The sequence below is a fragment of the Rhipicephalus sanguineus genome, chromosome 1 (assembly GCF_013339695.2).
Source record: "Rhipicephalus sanguineus isolate Rsan-2018 chromosome 1, BIME_Rsan_1.4, whole genome shotgun sequence".
Taxonomy (NCBI): domain Eukaryota; kingdom Metazoa; phylum Arthropoda; class Arachnida; order Ixodida; family Ixodidae; genus Rhipicephalus; species Rhipicephalus sanguineus.
The window spans coordinates 21,323,898-21,342,254 of NC_051176.1; the positions used below are offsets into that span (position 1 = coordinate 21,323,898).

Genomic DNA, 18,357 nt, shown 5'->3' on the forward strand with positions numbered 1-18,357 from the left:
TTAAAGCCATCAAGTGTGACTATATTACCGTGCACTTTGTATCGAGTGCGACATCACTATTCAACTATTGATAATTGACTGTCAATAATGTCACTTTCACTAAATGAGTACTCAATTTGTTTCGATTATCATTTAAAGAAACTTTCACTAATCAAATCACTACTCACTTAACTTGCTTCGATTCTTATATATAAGCACAGTCACACGTTCACTCGCTTTTGCATGGCTTTCGCTCCCACACACTTGCTTGCTTGCTTGTGCCCGTTTGTTGGCTCTTACCCACTACGGGGGATCGGCCATGAAACCGGCGGTTAATTTAATAATATATATTTTTTTAAGAATGAGGAATAAATCAATTGCCGCAGGAATAAACGAAATTTTAAGAATGACTAGTCGATATGGAATAAGGAGGAGAATAATACCACAATATGAGAAACAATTAACGAATGAATGAAAGGAATTCTGGAGTATCAAATTTTGTTAAGGAATAAGTTAACAGGGAATTCTTCGTGTCTCACCGAGAAATTCGCATAGGGCTGAGCAGACGTTCCTGTTGCTGAAGCCAAGAGAAGATGCCCCAAGGGAAAGAATATTTTGAGAATTCAGATTAATTCTTAAGTTTCTGAATAATATTTCGAAATGCTTTTTTCTATGCCTAATGAATCGACGGCAGGTAAGCAAGAAATGATCATTGTTTTCAGATTCCTGACAAAAATAGCACATAGGAGATGGCACCAGACCAGACCGGTATAAATAAAAAATTGAGTGGGGGTATCCGGCATCGCAATTTCGTAATAGCCACTTCCAGTCTTCGAGTGGGACACCATTTATTATTCCAGCCGAATGAAAGATGACCATATTCGGGAACTGGTAATTTCATACTTTTGGCATCTTGAATTAGAGAATACTTCCGAAATCTCGAATCAGTAATAAAAGCTGTATCAGGTACAATGGACAAAATAGGACCACCCAGAGACCACCGCGCGAGAGAGTCTGCCATCTCGTTTATTAGTATGCCACAATGACCTGGGACCCATACCAATCGCACAGTACTCAAATTTTTTGGGATTAAGGAAGTGAATGCATTTAGAACGGGAGACTCAGAAGCAGTAGAAGATAAAGATGTACATACTGTCAGCGAATCAGTAACTATAACAACTGATGACTCATTTACTGGTAGTTTTCGAAGGGCTAATATAATTGCGAGGAGCTCAGCTTCGAATATGGGAGTATAATCTGGGAGGCGCAAGGAGTACGACCATGATAAAGCCTCTGAAAATATGCCCACTCCCGCTTTCTCTTCACACATGGATGCATCAGTGGCAATTATGTTATCTATGCCCAATCGAAGTAAATGATCCTCTAACAATCCTATTAAATATCTAGAAGGTAAAAGTTTGGCATTAGATGGGAAGATATCATCAAATTCAATTTTTGCTATGGCCGATGATTTATCGTTTGCTACGATGTCGCGTATGTTAACATTTAATGATTCTAGTTGGTCCTGTACAAACAAAACCTGTGGTTTATATATTCGAGACCAAGGCTCATTAAAAAACGTTGACGATTCAGCTACGAATATAAACTGTACTCGACTTTGTGAGGACGCAAAAATTTTTAAATATGTTTTGACGGTGAGAATGCGGAATCTGCAAACTAGAGTGGGGATTCGGGCTTCTAGGTATAGAATACTGTTTGCTGTAAATTTTGGTACCCCTAGACAACTTCGAAGGGCCTCTCGCTCTATGAGAACCAGGGGATGAAACTTGTATGCAGGCCCCCCTGAGTATAGTATGTAACCAAACTCTAAAATTGGTCGAACATACATCCGATAAATCATAAGTAGTTTGTCTCTGCGTAGCCCAGAGGGGTGGTGACCAAGCTTACGTAACATCCCAACAGCGCGTGTTGCCTTACATTTGACGTGTTCAATGTGTTTGCGCCAGCTGAGTTTTTCATCATAAAAAACTCCTAAATATTTGACACAGTCATTTTGGGGAATTACTTCTTGACGATACTGAAGGGAAATTCTAACTGGAGCATTCAATGGAAAAACAATCAAGGAACTTTTGCTAACGTTTAGAGTAATTCGAATATGTTCAAACCAGAATTCTAAACTTCCCAAGTATGATTGTAATACTGCATACAGTGAATGAATATTACCTGCCGAAGCGAAGAATGCAATGTCGTCTGCATATACATAAACTGTAACGTTATTGTTCAAAGGAATTGAGCTTAATAGAATATTAAATAAAACAGGGGAAAGAACTGAACCTTGAGGGACCCCTCTAGATTGATCATATTTTGAGGATGATAAGCCACGTTGGGAACAATAAAATTTCCTACCGTTTAGGAACTCATACAACCAATTGATAATATATCCCGGAAAATTCAAGTTTTTTAAGGCATTGAGCAAGATGACATGGTCGACACTGTCGTACGCCTTAGCCAAATCTAGAGTGACTAATGCTGCCAATTGCCGCTTGTGGCGAGCAAGCTTGATACGTCCCTCTAAATCTACATGTGCATGCCATATGGAGTATCCAGGTCTAAATCCTATCTGACATGGGCTCAATAACGAGTTATCTGCAATAAATTTAATGATTCTAATGTATAATACTCTTTTAATTAATTTAATGACATGCGAAGTTAATGCTATAGGTCTTATATTATCAATATGCGTACCTGCTCCTTGTTTCTTAAGCAAGGGAATTATTTTTGCAAGTCTCCATTCTGGAGGGATCCAACCATTTCCAAGTGAGTGATTTACAAGATTAAGAAGTTTCTGAGGAGACACATCAAATAATATTTTTAACATGCCTGACGTAATACCGTCAGGACCGGGGGTTGAATTCGGGAGTAACTGAACAGCATGCGCCAGTTCTTCTATGGTTACGTCAATGAAATCATTCACATCTAAAGGTTTTTGGAATTTTGTTTGTAATTGAGAGGCAAATCGCTGTTTTAGTCCCAATGCAATATCATCTAATAAATCAGCCAATTCTTTTGTGGTTGGAACAACTGATTCTACGTTAATAGGAGAAGGAATAGCCTTACGAGATCTAAGAAATCTAAAAAGAGCTTGTTTATTCTTGCTTTTAGATAGAAAAGTATAACGATTGTCGTCATGTTTAGCTTTAGCTTCGGAAACAATTCTCTTAAATTTAGCTTTGGCATATTTATAATTACTCCAATTAGTAGGATTCTGGTTAATTAAAAGTTTTTTCCATGCAGCCTTTCTGCGCCTGTACTCTCGATCACAATCAGAATTCCACCATGCACTTACAGACGTTCCATTTGTGGAAGGTTTCGTAAACTGTGATTTTTTCATAGTGCTTTTTAAAACAGAACACAAACTCATGGCTGCAATTTCATTTTCAGTGTTAGTCAGAGAGGATAGCGTTGACTGTAAACTTTTTTTAAATTGCGAGTAATTTACAAAAGTGTGCGATTGACATTCCGTTGGGACCAAGGGGATATTAATGTCAATAACTACGGGACGGTGATCGCTGTTTGTTGCAGCATCAACCACAGCCCAAGAAGAGATAAAAAGGCTTGAGCTGGCGAATGATAAGTCTAAAACAGATCTCGTATTACATGGAATAAATGTAGCTACTTTAGTATTTAAACAAGTATAATTGTTTTTACTTATCCAGTTCCAGACCTTAGTAAGTAACGCGAACGCCGTCTCTTCTTTTTCTTTTTGTTAATCGTGCGAACGCGCAGCACGCGCGCCCTGTGAATCCAGGCGCACGTGCAGTCATGTCAATTCAGGCCGAGACAACTGAACGTCGTTTCTTTTATGTTTGCTCACGCCAACTCCGCAAGGACGAAGTGACTGCGCCATGTTTTCTGAAAAGCACTAGCTCATGGAAGCCTCCCGACGAATCTTCCTCATTTTACGCGTTCACATATCTAAGCGTGTACGATTGCTCTCGCATTCCGGCCCTGTCAAAATTCTGCGGCGAATTGAACCTGCGCTCATGATACCTTTCTCACTGCTGCTTTATATTCCTTTACAGTTCTCTGTAGGCTCAAAATTCGCTCCTATGTCTTGTACGGAGATGTTTGTAAGAAATGCAACATTTTACGTCTAGCTACAAAACACCCTAAAGGCAACCACCATACCGTGCTCGAACATGCCTAATTAGTTGAGTGCCAGCGAGCTTCATGAAAACTTAACTAAACTGGTTGTGGTAAACAGGGGGAGACGTTACGGTCACATCTTCAAACCATCAATTTTTCACTTTATGCGCGGTTTATAGATGCGATGCATCTGGAGCGTTGTTCGCCTGCACTTGACTAGATAGCGCACGGATTATTAACGCCATCGAGCAACTAAAGTTTTGTTAGCTATGGTCATCGATGATACACGAGCACTTGGCTTCGCGCAAGACCCCAGGATGTCTGCTGCAACGCGGCAACGCGTAAGCACTGTAGCAGACGCCCGGAACAGGAACCTGATATACAGCGAAATACATTCGCTGTCATCGTATACCCTCGATGCTAGACGCTTCGCGTGCTGCCTTGCTATCATCTGCGCGTACTTGTTTCTTTCCTTGTCGTTTCATCAGCTTTCGCGCTGCCTCCTTGCCCTCAAAAGTGGCGAGTAAATTAAATTCGCACCATTGCTATCGTACTCCCTCGAGATACGAAAATTCATGGCTAAGAAATTGCGTAGGGAAAAGAAAGCTTTGCGAATTCGGCCCCTGTTTCCCTGAAAACGACACGGCAGGTGCTAGAAATAGCGCGTTTTCTTCCAAGTGGAGCCGCTTTTTGCAGAGCATATGCAATTCGTAGATGCGCCGGATAATCTTTTAATTGACATTTTGGCGTGCATTCACATCAAGCCGCTAATTTTATGAGCTCTAAGTCGGATACAGCCAAAGAACAAAGCGGCAAACACCCCGCAGAATATGATTTCCAAGTAACGGCATCGACTGCTCGTAATGACGTCGTGGTTAATCCCCTCTCTCGACATCTCAAGTAGCGAATAATAAGCCCCTTTTCTAAGGGATAGTAACTGGGACATCATTACAATTGGTCGCTGCCGTTTACCGGAACGATGTAGGCCCTCTTGGTTTTCTTTTTTTTTTGCGTGGCAGTGCACTGCAGCGGGCAAGAAGCGATATTTGGAAAATCGCAATATACGTGCAATGAACATTCGTCAATGTGGCGCCAGTGGCACAAAAAATCTCAGCACATCCCACGCATCGTGGAATCGCTGTCGCGCGAAGCAGCCACCGCATGGCTGCCTACGCAGCATGTTCTTCACCTCAGATCCAAGCGTTACGAGGTGGATCAACGCATTTGTGTGCGTTATGTAGTTGTGGGTACATTGAGGGCTTACCAGGCATGTCGACTACATTGACGCCTAAAGGGCAGCTTATGGTTCGATCTAACGTCGGAACTCACCTTAAAATACAGGCGTCAGTTTTATCGAAACGTAACACGCTAATGATTTGCACATTATAAGTAGCCGTCGTAGCCGAGCAACGCTTGACTATACCTTGTTGAGACATAGTAGTATATATGTAATGTTTATTACTTTGTTATTTAATGGGATAGTCAATACTTGAAGCACAATGAAACACGACCTGTGTTTTTCCGAAGTAGTCTCAAACACTGCCGTGGCTTTTTGGTAGAATAATTGACTGCCACGCAGAATGCAAGGGTTCCATTGCAGCTCGAATCGCAATTTTTATCCTTAGTGTCCATCGAGATTTTTCGCTCACCGACAATGTGGCCAACGCCGGCACCGGATTTTCTGCAACACGGAATGCTAAACACTATCGCATAAAGATTTCCAAACTTTGTTCTCGATGTCCTAGTGATGACTGTGGCTCATACCCGTATTTCATGGGACGAGGTATGTGGGTGTGTTCCTCACATGGCCGATGGAAAGGGTTTCATGACGCACGCGACAAATCATGTGATGACCGGTTAATCGTGTTCGTGATACACAACTGTTCTTATGCTAATTTTGTTATCGACAAAGTCAGACAGATGGCCACGAGAGCACAAAGTTGTAGGTGGTTAGATAGATAGATAGATAGATAGATAGATAGATAGATAGATAGATAGATAGATAGATAGATAGATAGATAGATAGATAGATAGATAGATAGATAGATAGATAGATAGATAGATAGATAGATACGGTCAAAGTTCCTCTGGTACTCAAAGAAATGCCTCGCCTTTAAAAAAGGCTGCCTTCGAAGGCCTGTGCAAAGTACACAGATGGCAGCTACAGTGGCTTTACGTTTTACATAGCAACTTACCACCACCTTATCCGCAACGCCTATAGGCGCCACCAAGCGGATGTCAGGAGAACCCCCTGGAGGACGGTTAGGAAACTGCGGCCACCCGTTTGTTCGGATAGCCTCATTGTCAACGCACTGGCAAGAAAGGAACACTGCGACTTCGCATGTTTCGTGCATCAGTGAACAAACCGGGTCTTCTGGGACGGGATAAAACGGATTCCATTTAGCGAAACGCCAAGTTTTCATGGAAATACGGGGTGAAGAACCCAGAGAAATTCTCGCGGCCAATGAAGGCCCAAAGCGTACATATTTCAGCTCCGGGAATTTTGCTGTATTGACGCAGGTTAGTGAGGTGTTATTGTCTGCTCTTTTCTCTTGAAACCAACGCTGTTTTACTTGTACATTTCGTCCGTCGGTGTTATGTGAATATCTGGGTGAATATCTTGGCGTCTCATTGCAACGCGCTTCAAATTTTATTAAAAGCGCATCTGTTTGAGCTTTTCGTTTGTCCGTATTGCGTGGACCAGAAACGGCGCCTGGCTATGACATCACTGCGCGTTTCCTAGCAACCACTTGGCACAGCTGTACCAAGCTTCTCATTGAAAGAGAAGGGGATGGGAAAGGAAAGAGATGGTAAGGAGAACTGATGTGAAGGTGGTGAGGTCGGAAGGAAGGAGGGGAGAGGGTAAAGAATTGCATAGCAATGCATGGTATGGAATAGCAAGGCGATGAGAAAGTGAACAGGGGGGAAAGGGGAGAGAGCAAAGCATTGCATAGCCATGCATAGTACGGTGTAGCAAGAGGTTGGAAAGGGAAGTGAGGCTGAGGCCGCTGTTTCCTCAGTCTTCGCGTCACTAGTGCGTGGCTGCCCCGACCTTCCTTATAACCTACTTTTGTTCCGCGCTTGTCTCACTTTATCCAAAGGCCAATATGCATGAACTTGTGTTGCCGAATTCCTGGCTCTTATGTGTGTCCGACATGCCAAGGGCCGCAATGACTTTTGGTTAATTTCCAGCCTCGATAAAGACTGCGATTTCAAGCACGATACTCCATTTTGGAACCTTATCGCTTCTACCTGCACTCATTTACAAATTAGAAGCATCACATCATATTTATCGTAATACCAAGCTTTCTGTGTTGCTTGACCATTCCAGTCGCTTTATTCTCAGTGTCTTTCTCTGGTGTTTTTCACTAGGTATTTACATTGCGTATGCATACACGTAGGCCCACATTTATTGCTCTCTACAGGAATGACTTGCGGTAGACTTGAGTTTTGTCAATTCTCGCGATTTTTACGAGACAATGTCGCACGAGTGTGCTGCGAACCAGTCTGTCCGGGATCTATGTTAGCAAATTGCCACTCATTGGCATATGCGCCGTAGGTCGGTCTCTCGGCAAAGTATTTCCATTTCATAAACATCTTAACAAGAAGTGCACGTATTATATAGTATCTACACTATAGGGTATTATAGGTCGAATATGGAAATCTTGTTTGGCACCAGTCTTGAGTGACATCTTTCTCTCGCACAAGGACCGCCACATTCAAAAAAATCTTGACGTGTCTCTTGTTGTGAAGGTCTGTAGGTTTGTTGACGATTTCATTGTATTTGTAGATTGTTCGGAGGCCGATTTTGAAGTTGTTGACTTAGACTTCTAGGTTTGTTTAAGGATCACTTGCTTCCACTGGAACTTACACATGAGCTACCTTTCGGGTAATTCGATTAGGTTCTTAGACCTAACGCTCTGTTTTCGGAGTGATCATTTGTGCTGGCTGTTCACACCGAGAAGTGGAAAACACATTTTACCCTTTCACTCAGCTCATTCAAAACTGGTGAAAAGGGGGTATCATCAATGTTTGCCTCGTCAACGCTCTTAGGAGGTCATGCCCGCACTCGATGTAACGAAGTTTCAAAGCACAGGTCGAGCGCCCCTTGAGCGCTGGTTACCCGATTGCCCTGATTTCTGCTGTTGCGGAAAAGCTTTTGAAGCAATTCAAATATCAAGGAGGGCAGTCTCAGCCTCAAAATGCGTCAGTTCCTAAGAACTGTGTTGCAGCCCCTTATCTGCATAACGTTTCGCATAGGCTGAAAAAAATTGGGAAACGCGCTGGCATCACTGTTGTCTTTTCCGCCCCGGAAAAGCTATCGAAGCTTTGTAAGTTGATGAATCAACCAGCTGCAAATACAGTAAGATGCTCTGTGAATCACAGAACGCGCTTTGTTCCTTGTGCTACTGGTGTCGTGTATCTTCTTCCGCTTTCCTGCGGTAAGAAATACATAGGGCAAACTGGAAGGTGCTTGAATGACCGCTTAAGAGAGCATAATAATAATGTGCACAATGCGGTTCAAGGACACCTCGGAATTCACTGCCGCGACTGCGGCTGCATGCCCCTCGTTGAGCGTTGCGAGGTAGTAGGCAAGCACCACTCGCAGGCCACGCGTGAGTTAATTGAGGCCTATCACATAAGTAAATTTGACGGTACATGTGTAAGTTCCCCATCAGTTGCGCTATTGCAGAAAGAGATTGCGTATCTCGATCATTTTTAAGATGTGTACTGGTTTCGAGCTCAATCAGTAAGAGACAAGAGTTTTGCTGGCATTGTATCGAAGTGGCTGTTAACTGCATCCTTCTACGCATGTCCATTTTTTCACTATATATGTACTTCGCTCCGCTATTAAATCATTGTTGAAAGTCAGCGCTGTGTGTTGTTACCTTCCTCTGTCCTTGTCAGTTGCGCTGTTCGTATATTCAGCTAAATATTGACTTTAGGCAAGAAATGCAACATGCAACGTTTGAGAGCGTCTTCGGAAACCCGAAGTGCATTATTTGCGATAAAGAGTCTCACGTATACCATTTTTCCAAGCTGCAAAATAAGCCCGCGAAATACAAAAAGAACCACGTGACTAGCGCATTCGCGCGCCGCCAAAATGCTGCCCTCGGCCGTGGTTTGAGCGAACGAAATGAGCTGCGGCCTGGACTCGCCGGCTCCGTTGCAGCGGTAGGCCGATAAGTGGGCGGTGGTTTCTTGGGCCGTTGCCAGCCAGTTGGCGCGCGTGACGGTGCGAGTTGTAGTGAGCGCGGGCCAAGAAACCACCGTTAACTTATCGGCCTACCGCTGCAACGGAGATGGCGAGTCGCGGCCGCAGCTGATTTCGTTCGCTCAAAGCACGGCTGAGGGCAGTATTTTGGCGGCGCGCGAATGCGCTTGTCACGTAGTTCTTTTTGTAATCGTGGCCTTTCTTTGCAGCTTGGAAAAAAATGTATACGCGAGACTTTCTTTGTCGCAAATAAAGCAATTGGGGATTCTGAAGGTGCTCTCGAACTTTGCAAGCAGCATTTCTTGCCTAAAGTCAATATTTGGCAATTTAATTAAATAATCCTAATTAACAAATTAGGTAATTACAAAACAAAAACAATTGTTTAGTGCGCAGTGTGGCTGTCAGCAATTTGCAACTGATTTCACTCGCCTGCCTCTAATATAGTATTTTTTATCCCTTGGCTAAAGATAGCTGGGACACCCTGTATACCCTATATAGTGGACGGGGGGATGGCCGCCGCGGTAGGTAGCTCAACTGGTAGAGCATCGGACGCGTTATTCGAAGGTCGCAGGTTCGGTCCCTGCCCGCGGCAAGTTATATTTTCGTCCACTTTTATTCTACACACTTGCCTTACATCCCCTATACATTCCTTGGCATTATTGTCTGTTAGTGCTCATTAATATTGTGTATAACAAAGAAAAACGAGCCCTTAAAAATTAACACTTCTTTCCTTCAAGCCAAAACAGCAGTTTTAATTCATCATAATAGCGTAGCGAACCAAGGACGAAAAGCGTCGTTCAAATTACTTCAGAGAACGACCATGGCGCCACCACGATGACGCAATGGACCCACAAGGCTATAAGAATGGCCCACGACCCTCGAACAGCTCATGGACACGACAGCACGGTTGGGATGCGTCTCGTTAATCCGTTCATCTATCTCGTGCAGGTGAGAAAAAGTTATGGCAAGTGCTTCCGAACGAGCAACCCTTGCATAGTTGTGCTGCCGTGCCCATGGCTGATTTGTTCTGTTTTGTGATTTGGGATCGTATCTTAGGAAATTATTGCTTCTTGCTGGTGACGTAGAGACCAACACTGGACCTGATATGACGCAATTTTCCAAGCAGCTTCGGCAGATAGCAAACGATGTTAAAGAAATGAAAGAGGTAACATTGGCATCCATTGACAAAAAGTTGGAAAGCCTACCCGCTCTTGAAAATGAGATATCATTGTGCATGAGGGAAATCGCATCATTAAGAACTCTCGTCTCTACACTAGAGATGAAACTAGATGATTTAGAAAATTGGTCTAGAAGAAATAACCTGATTATACATGGTATCCCAGAAGAGAAAAATGAAGACCCGAGTTCCCTTGATACGATTGTTAACGGGAAAATAATAAGTGACATCCTAAAAACAGAACCTGTCGCGATAGAAAGAATTCACAGATTAGGCAAACCAGCTACAAAGAAGGTTAGACCGGTTATACTCAAGCTGCTTGATCACAAAGAGAAAAACAGATTGCTTAAAAACTGCTTCAAATTAAAAGGCTCCAGCTTTGCCATCAGCGAAGACTTCTCAAGCCGAGTTCGTGATGTAAGAGGGAAATTATGGAACTGTGCAAAGAAATTCAAACATGCGGGAGATAAAGTCATAATGAGCTACGACAAACTACGCATAAACGGAGAACTGTTTGTTTGGGACAGCGAAAAAGATGACATCGCTCCTGCGCTACCTAACTATAGTACCGAAGATCGGTCAAAAAACAGCCAAGACGATGCACGGACCTTGCGCCCGCGCCGCCGGAATACGAATCAGAAATAACGTTTTTAAACATCAATGCGCGTAGCATTTTAAACAAAAAAGACTGCCTGGAAGATCTGCTCATTCCGCTTGAACCACAATTCGTAGCTATCACCGAATCATGGCTATCCCCTGATATCTTAGATGTGGAAGTAACTCCCCCAAACTATGCGATTCTGCGCAAAGATAGAGAAACACGTGGGGGTGGAGTTGCGTTACTAATAAGCAAAAAATTAAGTTTTATGCAACTACCTGATGTTGAAGGAGTAGAGGCAATATTCTGCAAACTTTTGCTCAGTTGCTATTCAGTAATTAGCGGTTGTGTTTATCGAAGTCCCACTGCTGACACTGACACCATGCTTTCGTTGTACAAATACATGCATAATCATCTTCGAGAGAGCCGAGTAATCCTTCTTGGGGATTTCAATCTACCTGATATCAACTGGTTAACAATGGCGCATCATTCCGCCCCTTCAGATGTTATTTTCAATATTATGTTAGATTGCAACTTACACCAAGCAGTTCATACGCCTACTCGCTATCATGGGTTTGGTGGGAACATACTAGATCTGATTTTCCTGAGCAGTCACTTTCCCCCAGAAAATAAAAATAGAGGTAACAGAAGGAATATCCGACCACAAGATGGTGATGTGTAGTATACCAGTCAATAACAAAGGCTCCAATTCGGTGGTGAAATCCTTTCCCGACTTTCACAATGCTGACGATACTAGCATTATCGACCACCTTTCACACGAACTATCCTCCTTCAACGAAATTGCCTGCCAGGCCTCAACTGATATTGAAATATGATGACATATGTTCAAAGATATTGTCTCACATTGCATTCATAAGTTTGTACCCTTAAAAGCGAAAAAGATAAAGAAACACAACCCATGGATAACGCGTGACGTCATTCACGCAAAACGAAAAGTTAAACAGCTAAGAAAATCACTTAAGAAAAAATTTACTGTGTCGACAAAAAACAATTTTGATGATGCCATGATTAGTCTGAAAGCAACTTTAAAGGCCGCAAGGGAAAATTTCTTTACTCACAAAATGAATAACTTCATAAAAATATCACCTACAAAATTCTGGAACTACATCAACCTTAAGTCGTCCGATGAAAACACAGCTTCCCCGAGCGAAAGCCTAGTTACTGCGAACGCTCTTAATAATGATTTTCAATCAGTCTTCACCCACGATAATGACAGTATGCCTCATGCGGATGCATGTGCTAAGAAACATATAGAACCTCTTACAATCACTGAGTCAGGTATCCTCAATCTTCTGCTTAATTTAGATGCCAAGAAAGGCTCTGGGCCTGATAATATCCCTAACGCATTTCTGAAGAAATACGCAGAATGGGTCGCAAAGTATTTATGTTTAATCTTTGACAAATCGCTATGAACTGGTAGGCTTCCAAAAGAATGGAAGACCGCTCGAATCACTCCTGTACACAAATCAGGAAACAAGTACGATGCAGCTAATTTCAGGCCTATTTCAATAACATGCGCAGCATCTAAAATACTTGAACACATTATTCTCAAACACATAACGTCGTTCCTTGACGCTGAATCTATCCTAACACCCTTCCAACATGGCTTTCGCCGTGGATTGTCTACGGTGACACAACGTCTGGAACTTGTTCACGATCTGTCCCTGGGCATCGATTCCAGAAAACAAATTGACCTTATACTACTAGATTTTTCAAAGGCCTTCGACCGAGTGACTCATCAGAAACTAATTTATTAGCTCAAGTTAAGGCTAGGTGACGGCCCCATAATTAATTGGATAACTGATTACGTAATAGCTCGTTTACAGCTTGTTTAAATTGACGGCCAGTCGTCTGATGCTGCCCAAGTGATATCCGGTGTTCCACAGGGTTGTGTTTTGGCTCCGGTTCTTTTTTTAATCTTCATCAACGACCTACCAACCACGTCAAAATCAGACTGTTCGCAGATGACTGCATTATTTATAATGTAATCAACACACATGAAGATCATCTAGCCCTTGATTGCGCTTTACAAACAGTAATTAAATGGTGCTCCGACTGGCAAATGACGTTAAATGCAAAAAAATCAACCCTACTCATAATATCGAGGAAAAAGAATACATCTTTATTCCCGTAGAAAAATGATAACACGGAATTAAGCGCCATCACTGAACATAAATACCTTGGATTAACGATAACTGAGGACCTTAGATGGAGTAGTCATATAGGCCACATAACAGCGACCGCGCTCAAACGACTCTTTTTCATCCGACGCCGCCTTCGATTAGCCCCCATAGATACCAAAACTGTTGGCTTATAATGCATTTGTAAGACCGATACTAGAGTACGCAAACATCGCACGGTTTCTTTTTTCTAAACAAGACATCGCTAAACTTGAAGGCGCACAAAGAAAGGCAATAGGGTTCATTTTTAACAAGTATGGGCCACATGAATCACCTACGGTGTTAATGGAAACTGCTGGTATCGATACTCTTCAGCGCCGAGCCAGAATAGCTAGACTGAAATTTATGTACTTACTTACGCATAACAAAGTAAATATTGATGCCACAAACTTCATCACAAGCTTACAAACACGCCCTACCAGACCTAACCCTACGCAGATGCTCACTGAATACACCTCCCATACCGCCTGTTTCAAAAATTCATTTTTTCCATTGACCATAAGAGAATGGAATAACCTTTCCCTACATATAATAGAAAGCACATCACTAACACAGTTCTTAACTGCACTTGAAAGCGAACCTTGAACCCTGTTAGATGGTTTGTTTTTTCCCCCTCCTATTGATGTATGAAACTGCACCTGTCACCTGTTTTTTTCTTAATGCACTTTCTGCTCTTATTTTTTTTTCTTTTTCCATACCTGAAGCCCCACAGGATGCATTTGTCCCCTCGCGCTAAAGCTCCACTATGTTAAAATGCTTACACCATGGTCTCAAAATGTTTTTCTTTTTTTTCATGTTTCTTTTGTTTTCCTTCCCTTGACTACGGTTTTATTATGCGAGCCTATTTTCTTGATATGCACATACCACTAATCGCTCTTGTCTTGCACTTTGTTTGTAATTATTTGCTGTTTCCATTGTATCACAATTTGTGTTATTTTGTATTCAACTACTGTATATGCCCTCCTGCTATGATGCCTTTGGGATTGGCAGTATTTACAAATAAACAAATAAATAAATAAAACTGGGGCGGCGCTCCACTCACCCCCTGGGTATGCCCAATGGCGTGGCAGCTTTCCAGCGAAAGGTCTCCCAAATGGTGGCCATGACGAGAGGCATACGCGTGCGGTCGCTCCAGGCAGGCCAGCGGCCACGGCCCACCACGGTGTCGATCTCCTGCTGCAGCGCAGCCTGAAGGGTGTCGGCACGCGCTGCCAGGTTGAGCAGCTGCCAGTGAAGGAACAGCGTGGAGGCCGCAGTGCCGCCGAGAAGCAGGTCTGTCACGTTACCCACTAGGCACGACACTGCGTGAATTGTACCGATACGAACTTACCACCAAAATGCGTCAGTGCTATGCCCAACGAACATGTTTGCGCTCCAAGCGTGCTACACGAAATGCCCGACTTGAGTACTTCAGGAACAAGCACGCAGGTGCGCAGTGGCTCGCAGTTGAATACGTTGGAGGCACCGGCAGAGGAAGATTGATAACTACGCCCCGATGTCGCAGTAATTCGACTAATGACATTTGGCTCCAAGTGCAGAGTACCAATACTGCATAACAAAAAAATCGTGAACACGGGTTACCGCTGGAGCCGATGTTTTGACAAGCGGTCTGGTCTTCTTCAAGGCTGCAGCATCGTATACACTCTAAGAAAAAATCGAGTATTTCAGGAGTATTTCTGCCACACAACAATAATCGTCATCCGGCTTGCGCGAGTTTCCTTTATTGAAAACCCGGCTCTCGTCACTTTCCTATCAAGAATGCTATGTCACGCTGATAACGCGCGCGTCGTTCGTGACCGGGAAGTACCGGGACCGCGATGATAACGCGAGGAAAGTACGCGAGGTGGATGACGATTATAGATGTGTGGCAGAAATACTGCCCAAATACATACTTTTTTCTTAGATTGATAAAAGGGCTGTGAATAACGGCAGCCACATCGTTACACCAATGATTTTATAATGCGGAAGAAAAAAGAAAGCGAAGGAAAGGAAGTTAACCACAGTGCACCTGGTTTGTTATTCCACACTGACGGAAGGAGAAGCAGGCAGTGAAAGAAATAAAAAAAGAAATACATGGAAAAAGAAAGACAGAACAAGTGATGACATTCTAAATGGCGGTAAATCGGGCTAGTTCATGGTTGACAACGTACTCACATAGTAGCATTCATCGTACTATCAGTCACAGAACTTACCTCCGTTCACTTCACTCAGTTCAGCCCATCTGCTTTCTCGACTCGAGATGCATCGTGGATTGGGGAACGTTCTAGAATACCGGGGTAAGTGACCTTTACAAAGTGCAGCAGTGCTCTAATTACCTGCCATGCCACGGACGGCCGAGGTCATGGTCCCAGTATTTTCTCTTCACTGAACGGTAAGTGCTGGTAATGAAGCTTTTAATGTGACTGTACGCCCATACGAGGCCAGTTCGCTCACTAACACAGATGTGACTTCCTGTCTGCGAAACCATTGCTTCTCTAAAGAACCTGCACGCAGTGTCCACAGCACTTTGATTACCCCTCCAAGCAGCCGCGTAGCGATTGGGATCGAACCCAAGGAACGCTCCCGCACCTACATAAAATAATATGCAAGTGTACGAGGTTGCAAGGTGAGCAAGTTGGACCAAGTCATTCATAACAGTACTGAGCGCGAACACAAGGCACAGGACAGCCGCTGCATCTTTGTTCTCTCACCTGCCCTGTGTTTCGTGTTGCGATCAGTACCATTATGATTGCAAGTGTAATTTCACAGGATAGCAAAAGAAGATTTGTACTTGCGTCTGTTCTAAGCAATGTTATAGCTCAGGGTTCTCAAACACGCGGTCCGCGGGCCACATGCGACCTTTTGCTAGCGGCCCGGTGCCCACACATGGCTCGCTTCGTCCCATATTTTTAGTGAGGCACCCATGTTGTCACCATGCATTGAAATATAGCCGTGCAACAAAAACTCTATAATTCGGAATCGGCATCCAGATTTTTGTAATTCTGCCGATCGACATAGATGTCCCTTTCAGAAGTGACCCATATATGATATTCGGAAGGGCCTTCCAAACGGCAATGTTAGAAGACGCTTCGTTCCAGCCCCCGCCTGCTTTGACCTCCTTCACTGTCCCGGCCCCAGCGCGACTACATTTCGTGACTGCGGCCCGCTCGCTGAGGTGAGTTTGAAACCCCTGTAATAGCGATACAGTGGATGCCATCATGGGTAGACAGCATGCCCTCATCCGCGTGGATGTCACCATATATACCACAACGGCACGTATCGCCCCATTCGTTATCTTGAATGTTTTCTTGATTGCCCGAAGATTGACAAGTGTTAACTCCATGACTAATCGCTCATTATGTCCACCACGAAATGAAGAATTCAGACAGGAGAAAGCTATATTAAAGTCAGGGAAGTTTGACCATGCCTGTGACGGTTCTAACAAGGAGGGCGGCGAGCTCTGCAGCCGTCTAACTGGAATACAAGAAGACGCGAGACCACCATGGAAAGGATATGAAACAGAAAAGGGCGCCCTTTTCTCTTTCATATCTTTTCTACGCTGGTCACGCGTCTTCTTGTAGTCCAGTTAACATGCATAAACTAGCCCAGCAACAATCAATAATGCAGCCGTCGCTGATGTCAAATGGGCTCTCATGAATATCATTGTGATGGACCTTGCGCGAACAGCCACTTTTCCTGCTGAACATCGAACCATTCATGTAGAGGTGAACGCCGGCACTGTGGCTCTTATGCAAAAACACCAATGTACAAGAATAAGTGTTGCAAGTGTAAATAAGGCAAGCGGATATTGTTCTTGTTTCTTGGGACGCGTAGGAGTGCTTCTAAGCAATGCAGGCACCACTGTGGTAAAGGGGGTCTTGCTGCATGTGGCAATCAGCATAGCTTTTCTTTCGCTTTGGAATCATAAAGGCAATCATAAAGATGTGACCTCATGGCGGAGCACAGAGGACAGGTTGGCGCAGGAAAGTCCCTTTCAACAAATCTCACAATAAGTGTCTATAACGAACATGGCAGCTAACACTTGCGAAATAACACTGAGATAGCAAAATGAAAATATAAACACTTCAATAGCGAAATGAAAACTAGCAGGCCGTTTCACACAAAAGCAGGCCTCCGCACAGGCCTGGCGTTTATTAAAAAAATACGACAGAAATTGCCTAGTGGTCCTTATTATACACGATGCAAATAGAATGAGACATACAGAATGGTGAGACATTGATACACAGCTGTATGAATGTTTTGAACATAACGATGTCATACGGCGTTCTGGTTGCCGTTATTTTACAACGGCGGAACAGCGCCGTGTTGTTGATGCAATAGAGCCAAACCCTGAGGTTCCGGACGGTTTTGAGAGCTAGGCCGACTTGCGTGCCTTCATTTTTCTTTTTCTTAAGATTGTTGTAGATGGTTGTAGATGGCCATAACAGGCTGGTTTTGCACGAAGGGCATTCGTCAGGAGACCATCAACGTGGTGCCAAAAGTGCCACGCTTATGAACTCACCTGCTTGCACGCGAGATATCCATAAAGAGTTTCTTTTCTGCCTGATTAGGCATGATTCGGATCACAGTGGTTAGATCAGCGAGATTCAGCCTACTAGAATGTCAAATTTCAAGTCTCGCTATTAGCCGTTGCGGTGGTGCAGTGGTTAAGTTACTCAGCTGCTGATGCTAATGCCGCGGGTATGATCCCGGCTGCGGCGGTCGCATTGCGAAGTGTTAGAGGCCTGTATTCTTCGATTTAGATGCATGTTAATGAAGCCGAAATTTCTGGAGCCCTGCAATATGGTGCCTCATAATCACACCGCTTTTCTGGCGCGTGAAACCGCAGTTAGAACCTGTTTATTTGTGTTCCGATCCGGTGTGAATAAGCACTAAGCTGATGTCCCTCTGCCGCATGCGCGTGTATGTACAGAGTCGTACACTTCCACCTTAAACACCGCGCCGTGGGGCGAGCGCTCCGTGGAACGCCTCTTGTGGGTGCTTGGAGAACTAGCGCGCAAGCGCAGTAGGAGCTGTAGGTGGGGCCTTCACCGCGTCGTCTGCTAAAGCGCGGCGGCTCCGCCGAATCGCGCTTGCTTTG

At 43.8% G+C, this 18,357-nt stretch overlaps 1 protein-coding gene across 1 annotated transcript in view; it reads right to left on the reverse strand.

The window, feature by feature from the left end:
• LOC119394015 (vitamin D 25-hydroxylase-like) overlaps positions 1-15,620 on the reverse strand; it is a 64,029-nt gene extending 48,409 nt beyond the window's left edge. Inside the window, exons 1-2 of the mRNA XM_037661588.1 lie at positions 15,593-15,620; positions 14,320-14,578 (exon numbers count right to left, since the gene is read on the reverse strand). Coding sequence (XP_037517516.1) covers positions 14,320-14,578; positions 15,593-15,620 — 287 coding nt within the window. The remainder of the gene's footprint in view (positions 1-14,319; positions 14,579-15,592) is intronic.
• Positions 15,621-18,357: the final 2,737 nt, after the last annotated feature.